The sequence below is a fragment of the Melopsittacus undulatus genome, chromosome 1 (assembly GCF_012275295.1).
Source record: "Melopsittacus undulatus isolate bMelUnd1 chromosome 1, bMelUnd1.mat.Z, whole genome shotgun sequence".
In the NCBI taxonomy this organism is placed as follows: Eukaryota; Metazoa; Chordata; class Aves; order Psittaciformes; family Psittaculidae; genus Melopsittacus; species Melopsittacus undulatus.
In genome coordinates, this window is record NC_047527.1 from 35,848,459 (window position 1) to 35,864,736 (window position 16,278).

A 16,278-nucleotide genomic window follows, 5' to 3' on the forward strand; every position below is an offset into this window, starting at 1 on the left:
ACAATGCAAGTATATCAAGGCCTAGATGGTGAATATCAAGTTGGCTTTTGCTCTCCATGTTCCTAGATCCTTCATTAGCATTAAATACACTTGTGGCAGGGAGCAGAGAGGTTTTGGAAGAGCAGCTGACTTCCTGAGAGAGCTGCCTGGGCTGTGCCTGCTGCTGATGCTAACAAACTTCTCATCCCACTCTGGGGGCAAACTGTGTTCAGTGGGCCAGAGGGGAAGGAGACCCTTGCTTAGCACACTTCCTGCCAGATTCAGCCTTGCAAGACTGCCTTCTCTTGAGCAAGCAGCCCCCTCTCTTGGAGCAGCTGGCTTGAAGAGCTTCCTTATCTGAGCAGACTGGCAAAACTGAATTTCCAATTCAGAGAAGAGAAAGGAAATCATCATTTGCGTACTACTGCCACACTCATGGAATCACTCCAGAACAGCTCTATGCTAAAATGTGGGATGGTACCTTTTATAGGTGGTGGAAAAGCAGAGGCACACGGGCAATGAGGACAGCATTATCTGTCTTGGGCTTATTTTGGTTTTGAAGGACCTAATTTTGTCTGTATTGTCTGCATATTGACATGACAACCAACGGGCTAAAACTTAGCTAAATAATGACCTCTCTGACATGTGAGTTAAAGTGCATGCAAAAATATTTGAAGGATCACCAGCTGAAATGGAAGTATTCAGCAGCAGGACAAAGAGAACTACAATACATGAATACAGAGAGGACTGTCCCTATGGTAATTCTTGCAGATGGCATAAGGTTGCAAGCAAGTAATAGAAAATTTTAAAACTAATGAAACAAGATTAACATAGGTGACTCCATTAGTATTTCTCCTCCCAGAGAGCTCAGTCCTGATTATATTTTATATCCTCACGGAATTAAAGCACTGAATTTACTGTCAGTGATGGGAAATTAGATCAGAATACTGCTTGTGCATGATTAACTTGCATTTCTTTTCAGACTAAATGTGTGTGCTTGAGTCCTTTGGAGACACTTACAACTGAGCAACAGAATATGAGGTCCAGTACTTCATCTTAGGTGAAATAAACTGAATAACCAGACACCAAGGCAAATATAAGACTTTCGTAAACTCTCCTACATTTATATGGTGTCACTGCATGAGAGATGTTGCCTACAAAAATCTGATTAGGGAAAAAACTGAATAAACTTTTCCTTATGCATCCATTCCCCTCTGTATTTTAACCAGAATGAAATAATTTAAGCAGATATAAGTTACTTTGGGATCTGCCTCTTTCCAGTGACAAATACCTGCTATTGCTGGTTTTTGGGATTCCTCTATTACAAACCAAGGGATAGAGTGGTTCTGCATGTGAAGATACTTTAAAAGACTACACATTCCTGGAAAGCGTTTTTACTGTTCTGGATGTGCATGGCTTTCTCTACCTGCCAGAGGTCTGCACAAGGGAATAGGATGGCAGAGCTTAGGGCTGGCTTTTCACATCTGGTTGCTTAAAGCTGGGCAGCAAGAGGGGCTTACATACCTGACTTGTTAGCTGGGAGTACTGGGTTTGCACTGTTAGAAGTGATAGATGTCTAACACTCCTACAAACTAATCTCACTACTAAAAATGACTCAATGCATACTTAAAAGTCAGATTTCTAAGAGCGTGAAGAGCCATATGCCTCTTCAGGTGTGCTGATCCAACAGTTAGATGCCACCAGCATTTACAGAACACGTGCATCATTCTTCATATACCTAGAGCTCCACACCTGTATGCCACTAGTAGCATCCTTCAGTACTCTTCCTTATACAAAGCACAAAACCACATGCCTGAGTCCTGAAATGCCAAATGGGTGAATGAGTTTCTGAAGTTTAGTGCATAAAATATGTATTCTTCCTAGCTTACTTAGCCTCTCTTCTGAGACCAAACACAAGAAGACAACTTCAGAAGGCTTGTTTCACCTCCTGTAACCCCTCACACAGACTGTCTCTAATCCCTCTTAAGTTTTTATTTTGGACTCTAAGATCTTTTTCTCCCATGCACTGGAAAGGGCTGCTTGTTAATATCCATGTCACCCTTCACTAGTACATTGCTCCCCATGGTGGCAAGCCAGTTCAGTGATGTAATTCCCATTACCAGTGTTTTAATCACTGGCTCCTGGCTGTCACCTGCAGAGGGTCAAATTCACTTCAAAAGACCTCCTCAGTTTGAGATGCTGAGCAGCTCACCTTACGCTCAGCAGGCAGATGTGAAGAGGTGCCAAGTGTGAACCAGCAGCAGTTGGTGAAATGTCTCTCTTACTGGAGCTGCCTCTCATCCTCCATCTGACACAGAAGCAGCCTGTGGTGATTATACTTCTGTCTTAGGCACTCCCTCAAGCAGGATGTGGCTCTCCAGTGTAAGTTACCTATTTTGCTTATGCTAAATCATCTTCTTTCATCCCTTCTTAGACCAAGCAATCTGTACACATGTGGGCTGCACCCCTGTTGCCCTGTTGCTGTATCCCTGCTGATACACCCTCCTGCACTCTGGAGGAAATTTCTTGAGGCATCAATACAATTTCTCAGAGTGCAGCAGCCCTTAAATAAAGTAAATTTTGGGAACTAATATGTGTAACGAACCTCTTTTTGCTCTTAAAAAGCAAGGAAATCCCTATCAGTGCATTCTATTGAAATAGCCTGAAAATAACATATATGCTGCTTTTATGATAAGAATCATGCAGATTTATATTATTATTATAAATTACTATTTCAGTTATTTCAAATAATTTTATTATGTGGCCTTCAGGGGCTTATCACAGAAAAAGAGAAAAGGGCAGTGACCTGATATCTCACATGAAACATAAGGATGCATAAACTGTCTAAACAGGCACCTCACTACACTTGGAGAAGAAAATCAGTTTTATGTAAATAGAGTCCAAAATGCCTTCTCCCTCACCTCCTTTCTATTTCATGATTAAATAAATCATAAAGCTGTCACCAGAGACCGCACAGAAAGAGGTCTCAAATGGTAGAAATTAAAGCTTTCTGCTTTTGTCTGTTTTTAATTTCAAAAGGTATTTTGAATTTAAAAAGAAAGAGAAGCTAAATAAAAGAGTATAATGCTATTCACATGCCTGATTTCCCAGGACTACAAACAGACTTTATGTCCTCTTGTAATAATACAATGAATTTTCAAAACCAAACACAAATAAAGGAAAATAAACTATGATCCATAAATTTAATGGAGATTCACAGTGTCTGATGCTTTTCAGATTCAGATTACCATCAGACAGTGCATCATTTTGCATAACTTATGTGTCCAAAACATAGGTGATATCTTCTTCCCTCTCCCCCTTTTATTATGGAGAGATATACTTCAGTCATAGCACCGGAATTTTTGCACATAAAAGCTGAACAATAATTCATCATTTTTCATAGATACACTCTATCATGTACAATGTTTAGAGTGCAGTAAAGAAGCAAGCAGGGAAACCCCAGCATTTTTATGTTGAAGAACAGACCAAAATGCCATTCTTCGGTTGTTAGAGCACACACCCAAAGGTAACTGCTATTTATTTGTGTCAGAGGTCTCTAGCCTTCAGTAGATAAGATTAAATGCACCAGTAGTAACACAGAATTCTCTGCAGATCAGCCATATCACTTTGGAAATTGAATATACACGTCTTACCTACCAGGGGTATGAATTTGCAGCTGGAAGGACTAAATCTTGAACATATCTACCAAAAAGGAGTAAAGGCTTAGTTTCAGTATTTACATCTGGGACAACTTCACTGGGTAGTGAAGTTCTCAGTCTTTAGCCTTACAGGTATTTCAGCAATTGAGTAGTGTGGCCAATGGAAAGAAAAAGGCTTTTGACTACAAAAGCCTGATTTTTTAAGCTCAGATAGTTAAAAACATGCACAAAACTTTAGGTGTCTAACGGGCTGTATCCCCTCCCGGCTGCATGTGAGTGCATTTGAGAGTCATGTTTAGTCCTACATGCTCATTGTGAATGTGGGAGAGACACCTTTGGACACCATTGGTGGGAAAAGGACCTGAAGAGGAGTCCCCAGCAGGTGAGGTGTGATGTGTGGGCTGGGCTATGAGGACAGTCTTTCTATGCTCCCCATGGGGACCTCACGGAGCAGGGCTTGAGCCATCCCCCATGGGAACACCAGTGATTTGCTCATGGTGGGAATCACAGCTGCAGGATTATTCAATGGATTCTGTTTCCTGATGTTCACCCCTCTGATGACAGCTTTCTAGAACTTCCTCCACAGTTTGTTGGGCTGAACAAGCTGGGGGCTTTTCACATCTCCTGTCAACCCACTGGTTCTCTATCCTGTTGATCATCTGAACAGCAACTGAAATATAAGCCCATATATCTCAGGAAATAAATGCCTCTTTCCACTCTGAACTAGGGATGCAATATTTAACCATGCAGGAGTAAGATGAAGGGTGGCATTTCCAAGGCAGGAGGAAGAAATGTTTTAGGCAGCTTGTACTGTGAACTAGCATGATGTTTTTGGATGGGAATAAAGGGAAAAAGTCCCCTAAAACCATGTAGGAACATCACCACAGACACTATTTGAACTGTTAGTTAATGGTAAAAGGAAATATTTCCTACCCATGAAAGTACAAATCATGTATTGAATCAGATTCCAAAGATGATGTAGTATGATAAGAAATGCCAAAAGTGATATGCAGAATGCTAACTCCTGTGAGAAAATAAGAAAAGTGCTTCACCAGTGTTGTCATGACACAAACTAGTCATTATCACTGCATTTAGTGAAAAAGCTCTGTTTACACAGCACTTTTCCATGGCATCCTTTAATTGGAGGAAGGGAATAAAAACAGTGGTGTGAAGAACCAGGGTTTGGTCAGCCAGGGTTTAAAAAAAAATACACAAATATGGCGTTTCAGAGTGGATTGTGTAAAATCACATGCAGGGAAAAACCACAGTTGAAGTTCACATACTTAGAAATTATCACTGCCCCAGGTCAGCAGCCATTCTGCTCGTGACATAGAGATATTTCAGTTCAGATCTGTAGATCTGACTGTGGCTTCACCTCCTGGCATCACTCTTCCTAGCTTTGGCAGTCTGTTTTTTTTTGTTCTTCAGCACACTGCACCTTTCTGCTTCCTGAGTTTTCCTATCCTTTCCTCTGTCTCCAGTCCAGAGGCAATCCCATCCTCAGCTGCATTCCTTGCTCCTTCTTCTCTGCATCCCCAGGGCCATGTGCTACCCTTTTCAACATCCTCCTCCTCCTCTCAGAATGTGTCACTCATGACATGGGAAATACTGAAAACCAGCACCCCAAAACTCACATGCCAATGGGAACTGACATCTTTTTTCCCTGTTTTTATTCCTGATGTCTGACAATGAAGAGAGCTGGGTACCAGATTGTTGCTTTTTCTTTCAGACAATTATCCACATCAAACATCAGTTTTGCTCCTTTACTTGCTGCTGGTAAATTAGGACCAGGGAAGCAGAGCACAGGTAGGCAAGCTCTCAGGAAACTAAGCCCATACAGATTTTACTTGCTTATGGTGAGGCTTGGCTACCTGTAGAACTGATAGGAAGGAACAGCAGCAATAAATTCCACTGTGAATTTACCTTCTTTTGCCAGCTCACTTGGAATACTTAAGACAAGGTCATAGCAGGTTTGATAACTTAATTTTACTTTTTTTATTCCACTCAAATATTCTCAAATCAAACATGACTTAAAAATAATTACTGAAACTTGGGGGTCAAATGTTGCTTTTGTTAAGTTTGGAGCTGGTGAGAATCATTCCATCAGCAAATTCAAGTGTCACTGCTAAAAGATAAGTGCCCTTTTATCATATCTGTAGCAAATCCTGCTAACTTTCTACTCACCATCTAATGGTTTATCATGGTAAAACTTTTTATGTATGCTAAATGGTCAACTCCAACTTTAAAGGAAACAGTATTAAATACCTACTACCCACTTGTGCTTTTTCACACACACACACATAATTTCATCACACACATACAGGTAGTTGCTTTGTTACAACATACAGCTTAAGGCTGTAAATCAGGACAGCTTGATTTAGAGAGTGCTGCGCATGGGCTGGTAGCCAGGCACTAGAGCTGGACCTGGTGTATTGTGCAAATCCTTCACACACAGCTCCTTTGGTTCTGTTCTTTGAATCTTTGACCCATGTGGCATTTGTACACATATACAAAAGAAGGAATATTCAAATTCAAGTTATACCAACTCTAACACAGTACTTTTAAGGAAAATACCCTCCTGTACTTAACACGTTTATATCTGTTATCCCATCATGCTGCTGGATGTCTAACACAGAACTGGAATATATTATCTTCCTGCTCTCCTCTACTCAAGTCTCAAAAATCCTTGAAGGAAACCCTCTGCTACAGATCTGAACCTAGGAAATCACACTGCTTACTGAGAGGCAATCAAGCACACAAGAAGGCTCTGGGTATTTGCATAGCTTCGTGCTCACATGGCAAAGTCATACACTCCAGGTGCAGCCACAGAGCTGCACAAGGCAAAGCCAAGCCATAGCTGCTCAACCAGCAGCAGTAGGACAGCACGTGATGTACACAGGCTTTCACAGGTGAAGGGAGTAATCTCTTGCACAAGATTTGTCTGCTGCTAATACATGCATCTGATGCACAGAGACATTGCTCAGCCTCTCCAACAGCTCCTGAGCGTGTGCATGAGCAACTCAGCTAACAGCTCGCACAAGCAATGTGCACTGGCAGTTAAGCACAAGCAGCCATTGTCATGATACTCTAAAGCTGAAAAGTCAGCCTGTCACATACTGAAACTGTCTGTAAATCCAGGGGATTTGCTGAAACGATAATTTGTGTGTTTTTTGCATTTCTGAAATGATAATTGTTTAGCATGCAGAGGAAAGTTAATTCACATTCTCCTTAGCAGATGCCGTTCCCGCCTTGCTGCGCATCACAGCCATCCGAGGTGACTTCAGTAGCACTGACCTTGGATGTCGTTGCAGTGGAATTACTTTCCTTACCACTCCCCGGTGCACTCTCCTCGATCGCTGCTGTTGCTGGGGCTTCTGCCTTCTTTGCACTTGTTTCCAGAGAAACAGGAGGCCCTACTGTCCCCAGCCCACTCACTAGGGTTGAGCTCGGACTGCTTGGTTGCCGTGACTGAGCTTTATACCAGCTAGGGTAAAACAAAGGATCGGTGGCTTCTGCTGTGGCCGGCACTTGAGTGTCAGACTCTGGGGTCTGTTGAGAACCACTTGGTGTCACAACCTCATCCTTAATCAGGACAGATAGAGAGAAGAAAAGCATAGCGCACCATGTTACCTTCCTGCCATTGCCACATTGCTCAGAATGCCATGTTTTTATATATGGTCTGAAAGAATTATAATCAAAATGCAAAGCAAAAGCAACTGTCATATGAAGAGCACAGATAAATAAGGGAAAGAAAATAAGTTACCCAAACAATAGAATTGGAGGGTAGCATTAGCTGGGAAAGGGATGCTGCCTGAGAAAGGAGTGATCAAGTAGTTCCTTGATAATTCAGATAAACACCCAATTCAATCCTAAAAATAAAAGAAATTCTGCATAAGAGCCTCATGAACTGGTACCAGCTGGGGACAGGTGTAGGTACCTTCAAATGGTTTGTCAGGTTTTGGGTTGAAAACAACACATTTCCCAACAAGCCTGTTGATATGAGCAGTCGGAATAAGGGTAGTGCAAAGACACTGGAGAGAAATATTTGCCCACCAACTGTGCTGTCAGAGCTGTAAGCCAAGCACAGTTTCTCTGCCAGGTAGAGGAGCAGCCAGATAAACTGCACCAAGCTCTCAGGGCTCGCCCACACAGTCCGTACTATCACCACAGCATTTTTGCTTTGCCTTTCTTGCATCAGAAGGCAAAAGCTGAAATACAGGTATCCCGCACACCGCAACACCCACATGCCACGTCTGACTCCACATCTGGCCATCTCCTAATGACCTTTTACAGTTGCTGCAGCAGCATGCTGTACCTTTCCCATTGTATCCTTAGAACTGAGGGACTTAATGTTAGTGGGCAGAATTGCTTATGTCTAGCTCTTATTTGCATAAAGCCCTACATAAGTTAGGCTACATAAGCTTAGTTAAGCCAGTGCAAATCCTCAAAGGACAAACTTTAGTTAAATCAATAAAGCCTGATTTAAGAGCATCTTCACACAACTGGTGTTAACTCAGGTATGTTTTTAAATCACAGCAAGAATGAATCTATAGTATTTATTTTCCCTTGTTTTATGTGGGGAGCTTGCTACAGATAAAGATTCTCTACATGCTCTATTGTTTTCACATTGAGCTACTCAAATAATTTCACAGCAGACTTTACCTGCTCAGCAGCTTCACTGGCTAAATTGCATAAGAGGAGAATTTGCTAAGTTAATTGTATGTAAGGCCAGCTAAAGTAGTACATGAAATAATATTTTTTATGTAGGACTTTTAGGATATACAGCAATTATGGTCTCATTCTAACTGCATTCCTTAAGAATAAGTGCTGGCCTAAATTATTCATACCCTGAATCTGTTTGCTGCTAGGTTGTAAGGGGCCATTTCCTCTCCTGTCTGGTCTATGATGTTCCTATATCCTCCTAGATGAAATCCCTAGCATGACAAAATCAGAAGGTGGCAAATGATTCACAGAAAACAGATAGGAAGTATTATGTAAAAATTGGTGGAGAAAAACTCACTAAATCCAGAGAGAATACCATATTCTCTTAGTAAAAATATTTTAACAACCATAGTTAGTCTGAGTTAAACCACAGCAAGCAGAACACTCATTGGTAATGTGCCTGACTCCCAAACTGAATCTCTTCTGTTTATAACTTATGTATCCCATATGCATCTCCCTTATTTAGCAGTGTAATTTTTTTGCCTATCAAGTGATATGTACACAGGTTGAGAAGACAGGGTACAGTTGTGCATATGTGTGCAAGGGCAATAAACAATTCTGCTCTCCAGCGCGTTGACTCCCTTAGCTGTGCTCCTGACGAATGGTGCCTACAAGGCACAGGGAACCATTTTCTTGCTCTGCCAGGGTACACTCAGCATAGCTGGTGGGGCAGCAGGGCACCAGGGCACTTACCTGACCAGCTGGGGTGGCAGGCAGTGGCACTGCAGCAGGTTCGGCTGGGGGCTCTCCTGCTGTGCTCTGTGGTTCTGGGTCCTGCTGAGGTGGCTGTGGTGCTATCTCAGCCCCTTCCTCCTCCACCTCTTCCTCCACCTCCTCCCCTCCTGATGACTCTGTGTGTACTTCATCCAACTCTTCGCCATCCACCGTCTCCTCCTCTTCCTCTTCTCCCTCCTCCTCTGATAGGACACATGTAAAAGGACAGGGATGAGCAACACAGGAAGATGGCTACAATCTTTATGTAATTAAAAAGCCATTTACAATTGCATGGCAGATGTACTGGTAACCTTTTGTTTGGCAGGGGATGCAGGCTGGGGAGAGAACATTGGTGAGAAGCCTAGTCCCACCAGCCTTGACTGGGCACTGCCATACATCTGCCATCAGGCACTTGACAACAGGGAGGACACTGAACACACATGCTTACTAAAGTCTAGAGCTGGCCCTTTCCATGAGAAGGAGGACAAAATGTCCAGTCAATGTAGTTATCCTCATGAGCGATGTGCAGCACAGCCCTGCATGTTTTGGGGAGAGGATACCTGGTCTGGCACAATCTGCCAGGAGAAAAATCCCTCTTGAAATTGTAGGTGCATGTTTTTTTTAAACATTACTGAAGCCATCAAAATATATCTCTACCACGTTAGTGCTTTGCAACACCTGACTGGAAGTCTGGGATACGAACCTTCCTAAAATCAGACTGTCAAACTTGGTCAAACCATGATTTCTGCATCATCTGACACATCCTGTTGTCAGCATTCATGCCTTGGCTAGTTTCCAGAGGGAGCCCTCTAACAATGCACCTTCTTTTGCATAATCACATTACTCATTCTTATAAACACTTGATGTTGTTCAGAGCCATCCTAGCACTTCAGAGAATGCACTAATACAAGCTTCAAATTAATTGCACATTTTGCACAGGTTATAGTTCTGCCTGAATATTTAGAAGGAATGCAGATCTGTGAATTGAGTAATGCCCTCATAATGAAGAAATATTTCTGCAGGCAAATACACTTCTGTAAGCAGAGTGCTGAATCTCAGCTTACACATCCCCTAGCTGCAGTAGGAGTTTCAAATACAGGACCGAACTCCTGATTGCCAAAGCCCTTGCTAATGGCTTGTCTCCAGGAGATGGGTGTCACATTCCTTATCACATGGTGGGGGTGTGTGTCAGTCCAGAGTATAAGGTCACGACCTTGGCAGATGCTTGTGCATGGCAGGGATATGACAGCTGTGGCTGATCACAGGGATGAACTGGGCATGAGGCTGTGACTAGGGATTGTCCCTCCCAGGACAAGTCCCTTGAGGTTCATGGCCCTGTGAAATGACACCTGCTTCTCTGCTGCTGACTGGTACACAGCTGCTGCCCTGCTAAACGGATCCCAGTGCCAAGTATAGCTAGTCAACAGATTCCAACCCACATACAAAGATCTGCATAGCAGGCACGCAGGGTCCCTTGCAGGGCGCAGCCATACATTCTGAAGTTAGTATAAGTCTTGGCAGAGGAGTAAGCAATGGGTGGCATCTGCATGAGGCTTAATTTGCTGGTAAAGGTAAATGTAGATGTACCAGCAGAATCCAGTGCTAGCAAGAAAATTAAAGATATCAAGACAAATGTTACAGCTGCCTTTTAATAGGAGAGATCTGCTTATTTGAAACATTTGTCTCCATTAACTTCTTATGATTACTCTGTAAGGTAAAGCATAGGTGAGCCTAGATTTCAGGCTATTTTGGTAAACATAGAATTACAACTTTGTGCTTATTATATAGATATATTAAGCATGTTTAGTCATGAGGTCATGACAAATGACATGACACAAGATGTTAAATGCATGAAAGATTATGACATTTTTTGCTTCCCTCTATGACTCTTCTGATCTTGAATTTTATGTTTCTGTTATATTTCTCAATTCTTATCAAAAAAGAGTAAAACAAAGTATCTTTTGTAAGTACTTCCTTTAGTAATAAATATTCTACTTCTTTAATGCCTTTCTAGAGCAGACAGGCCACACAATAATGGCATCTTTTAGGGAAAAAGAAAAGGACTTTAGAGAATGGACAAACGCTTAATTTTGTGGTCCCTTCACATGAGAAATCAGGGAAGATCTCAAGCTTAGGAAAGTGTTGAGGATACATAAAAGGTAAGATTCATAGTGTCAACATGTTACGTGATTTTTTTTAATTGTGATGGATTTTTGCTATTGATTATAATTGATACAAAATGGTCCAGTTATACTTTGGGATGGACAGAAATACCTGATTCAAATTTTGCTACTCAGTATCATAATGTAAATCACACAGAGCTGCAATTTAAGAAAGAAATGTAGATGAAATAAATGACATACCTCTGTCAAAATCAATTTCTCGTATTATCTTTTCTTCTCTACTGAGGTTCACTGTGAATTGGTTCATATTTTCATATCCATCCTCTATTTTTTCCATTTGAAATCCTTTAGATGCTTCAGTAATTCTAAAACACAGAAATTAGTTATTGGCATTTAGATTTGCAGACAAATTTGCAATTTGTGATTCATTATAATGATCAAGAGGTTCAAGTTTAGGTACTTACTTTTGTAGCAATGTTTTGGCATTCTGTGAAAACAAAAAGGAAATAACTGACTTCTTAAATGGTTCATTTTTTGTCAGAGATTTTATGCATTGAGATATTATTCTTACAGTGGCTGCTTCTAAACATGCTAATACGGATCACATAAATGACAACCATGACAGATCTATGAATGAGATCAGATTTACATGGTAATTAGTATACAGCTGAGTAAACCTTTTAGTCCATTGAAGACTTTTGAAGTAAAATCCAAATATGATGGGAAATATGTACAATTTCTACAAAAATGAAATGGAAATATTTTTGCTCTTCTTTTTTGTGTGTTTGTGGTGAAAAGCAATTGCTGTGTTACATCTTCAGTTACAGTTTCTATCTTTGGCCATCCATAAGGGCATACTTCTGGAGCCTCTTTGTCTGGAAAGAATATTGCCTTTAATGTAGAGAAATCATAGGAAAAAAATAAGTAAAGTCATAAAAATGTGACTTGAAACATAAATATTTAATTCTTGGAAAGTTAATCTGTCAATACACAAACAAAACCTATAACTCACAGAAGTCCAACTACATGCATATTATAACAGTGGGACAATACAGACACATTGGAAAATGTTAAAATTCCTGTTTCTTCTTTGGGGATAAGAAATTCATATCCAGAATAGTACATTTTGGTGCACATATCAGATACTCATGTTCTTGGTTTGGACACTATTCACAAGAAGACTAGTCATTTGCCTGTGCTGATGCAAGTGTTTAAAAAATGAGTTTGTGTAAAAGTTTACTCGAACTCTGACTGTGACTAAAATTGAGAAATGCTTAAATAGTATTTCAATAAACCCATCATTCTTCTTCTATCTGCATTTATTGACTTTATACCTGCAAAAACACAGCCATTTCTGGTTCTTCCATGAACTGGATTCCTGATTCAACCAGCTTTGACACAGCTTCCAAATGATCCGCATACTTCTTCATCAGGGAACGGACATGTTCCAGTTTCTCCTCTTGGGTTCTAGTGATTATTTGTGTCATCTCATTTTTTCTTTCTTCCAGTACAGAATAGAGATAATCAAATTTTTCACACAGCTGCTCTTTCTGTCGTCTACAGCATTCCTGCAAATCATTTGGTTTATGTTAAACATGTTATGTTCTTAAAAGAGTTTCTATTTTTACAGTTACTTGGAAGCATTTTCATCAAAGAGATTCCTCTTTCTGAGCAGTGCAAAGGATTCTGAATGACCCCAGAGACTTTCATAATTTTCAAAGCTCGAGCTATTGGAACAAAAGTTTAAAAACCATTCTCAGACTCTGAGTTTTGAGACACTGAAAGCCCCCAAACTGGTTATTGTATAACTTGTCATTCTGCTAACACTTTGTAAAAGGTATTTATGATATCTGCAGTGAAACATCAAAATCTGCAGAAAAAGTAAAAACCTCCACTTTATTAGCAGCTGGATTCATTTGCATGGACAGAATGTTTTTTAGAGGAGTGATTGTCTCGTATCAGCTCTGGAGAATTTTATTTTTCTACCAGAGAACCTAGAACTATCCTGGCTGGCCTTGATTTTCACATACACCCACTCAGACTCTATTTTGACAATAGGTGTCCATTATATTCCATTTACTGTGCACTGAATGAGGTAGCGGTACCACAAAGGAAACAGCGTGTGACAGAAGCACAAAGACAAGGAGGTTTCAGGTTCCAACCCTACCTTCAGGCACTGATTTTTGCATCATTTTTTGAGACACTTTTATTGTCGTTCCAATCAGACTACATAGCATATTTCACTGAGTAAGGAGGATGGGTTTGATGACTGCTTCATTGAGTGCTCTCTAGCAAGAACACACTGCATTTGCAAGGGAGGATTTATGAGGAGGAAATAGGAGACAGGTTATCTATAATGTCTGAGGTCTACCGAACAGAAGTACTTGAGTCATCTGTGTGCTCTGGGGCATAACTTTATTGTGGTTATAGCTGGTTCTGGTTGGTGGTGATTATTTAAAAATCTTTCCTAGGAACTGAGGGTGAATCAATTCCTCATCTTCTTCCCTTGAGGCATAATGCTGAGATCCTGGCAGCACAGAATTATTAACAGTCCAACAGTACTTTTGGAAGTGATAAGGCTGATTATTCATAGCACTTGGCCAGAGAAGATTCCCACTTTTTTCTCTTGACTTTCAGCCAGAGCTCTTTCCTACAAGTGGCGACAGTCTGCTCTGTATCATTCAGAGGAGAAAGCCTTTTGAAGCTGGACATGTGGCCAAAAATCATAGTCTGCATTGAGGGGTGGGAAGCAAATACAGATCTTGTTGCACTGATCCAAGTATCCACCTCTGCTTTCTAATGAGGAAGACTAGGCTAAACAGGCACTTGTAATTTAAAACTCCCTGCAGGGGGGGCAGGCTTGTCCTGACCATCTGGAGGTCCTTGCCACTTCCCAGAGATTCCTGATTAGTGAACTAAGGGTCGGGATAAGGAAGTTTTCAAACCAAGTCAGTCACAGTTCCTGGGTGTCATTCTGTTCTTCAGACCTCAAATAATCTTCCACTCCCCTTTCATGCCTCTCCTAGATTTCTCCCCATGTTTCCTGCACTTTTGCTTGCTCCAGATTCCTCTTCAGTTTAGTCTACAATGACCTCCTATGAAATGTCATTCAGGCCTCTTGTAAAACAACCTTAATTTCAAGACAGGTATGTGCTATCTTTGCCATTTGACATGGGACAAGAGTTAGGACGAGAACAAGCGAGTGATAGCAGGGTGTCCTGAGAGATCCTTCCTTAACTCTTAGCTCTAACATACATTATTTCCTGCCAGTAGATATTACAGACCTGTGAACCTCAAGAGTAAGAGAGTAAAACAGATTCCTAACTGCAAATGCTGAAATATTTCTGAAATATTCTATTTCTGCATAAAATGTTCCCATATGAAGTCTCTGCCTCATGGAAGTATCCTAATCAGATTCTGTATAATGAAAAAGGTTAACAAATACATGACTTTCCATGCTGAAATGTTCTCAGCCTTTCTGTTTCTGAAAGAATGGCTACAGCAAAAATAAGAGTCCTTGCCACTGGGCATGAGTCGCACTGCTTGTTCTGAAGTTATCTGTATTGACTGGCCTATGTTATTAGCATTTGACTGAAACACAGTAATTTTTCATTATTTGACTCATATTGTTTACAGGGCTAAACAGTAATTAATTATTTATAATTGTTTTCCCCTATCTAGCATTTTATATTCCTTTTTTATTTTCAGTGTAATATGTGTTTTTTAGGGTTGGATAGAAGCAATAACTAAATATGGAACTGTAGACTACTGCTACTGAACCTACTCTAGCTAAAAGGAAAGTGATCATTTTTTTCTGCTAAAGCAGGTATTTACTGTTCTCTGCAAAATGTTAAGCAGAGAGAGGAGACAATCGTGGATTATAAGCATTATTTCAATGTGTGCACATTTCTTAGCTCCAGCTGTAGCTTTTCATCTTCAAGGACAAACTGATGTCAGTTCAGACAAAGCGTTTGTGTGGCAGAAAATGTGATTTGCTTGAAATGTAACAAGGAAGTGCCAAGGTAAGCTCTAAGATCTATTTTCTGCAATCTTTGACTTTAAAGGTGAAAAGCCTGTTAAAACATCTGAAGGCAAAATGGCTTCACTTTCTTTAGGTTTTGAGTTTAAAGGTTAGACTTTAAATTGAGTGGATGACTCTGAGGAAGCTAGTTTCAGAAATTCATGTATTTATTAAGGTATTTTTAGCATAGAGTTTTCTCCATAATTCAGACTAGATATTTGAAGCTTTGTTTCTGGTTCAGCTAGTTCATCTTAAATGAGTATCAGGTTTTGCTTTTATTTTATAATTTCTGCAGCTAACCTACTCGAAAAGCTTGTTTCTGTCTGCAAAGTTCTGATAGCAGCCATTTCCATCCTTGTGATTTCATCCTTCCTGACTACAGAGTTCTGGCTGCTGCTAACATCCACTCTTATTTACTTGGGCTAATGATTTTATGTTCCTTGAACTAACTTGGACATTTTCTGTTCTTCCTTGCTCTAAGGAAATCGGAGCCTTGGCCAATTGTGTACATACACTGTGAAATAATTCTTCTTACCAATTACAGTCTATACATCTTGGATTAACTTATTTTTCTCTGCTATTTCTCTTTTCTGCTCCAGCTCTAAAGGGTCAATATAATTCTAATTGGGCTGAGAGGGATGCAACTCCTTCACTAGATACTTCATCAAACTCTTACCACAAAATCAATCCATATGAGCTCCTTTCAGCCTTTGCTTTTGCTGGTACAAACCTCTTGGAGAAAATGAAAGCCACTTCTGCTACTGAATGACACAGAACTAATTCCAGCTCTGTCAAAGTAAGACCTTCACCAGAAAATCCAGTATGAACCCAAAGTCTTCTCTCCCACAAGCAACAAAACAAGACTCCTTAAATGAAAATGTAAGTGTATTAAAAAGCACTTCTGTGCAGAAGGCAGATCAACCAAAGCTCACTGACACACTTGGCTGCCATGCTACACAGGTTATGCTGTGGCTTAGACTAAGGCTCTGCTCAGAGGACCAGTCAGGCTTTAGACTTCTACAGCTCTAGAACCTGATCTTAGATGTTAAATCAGATGGGA

At 40.6% G+C, this 16,278-nt stretch overlaps 1 protein-coding gene across 2 annotated transcripts in view; it reads right to left on the minus strand.

The window, feature by feature from the left end:
- Window positions 1-16,278, minus strand: part of TRIM55 (tripartite motif containing 55) — a 37,835-nt gene that overhangs the window by 10,272 nt on the left and 11,285 nt on the right. Inside the window, exons 5-9 of one of the 2 annotated variants that reach the window (XM_031050524.2) lie at window positions 12,532-12,765; window positions 11,662-11,684; window positions 11,438-11,562; window positions 9,054-9,277; window positions 6,933-7,220 (exon numbers count right to left, since the gene is read on the minus strand). In XM_031050524.2, coding sequence (XP_030906384.1) covers window positions 6,933-7,220; window positions 9,054-9,277; window positions 11,438-11,562; window positions 11,662-11,684; window positions 12,532-12,765 — 894 coding nt within the window. The remainder of the gene's footprint in view (window positions 1-6,932; window positions 7,221-9,053; window positions 9,278-11,437; window positions 11,563-11,661; window positions 11,685-12,531; window positions 12,766-16,278) is intronic. The other variant, XM_005150780.4, reaches the window with a different exon arrangement.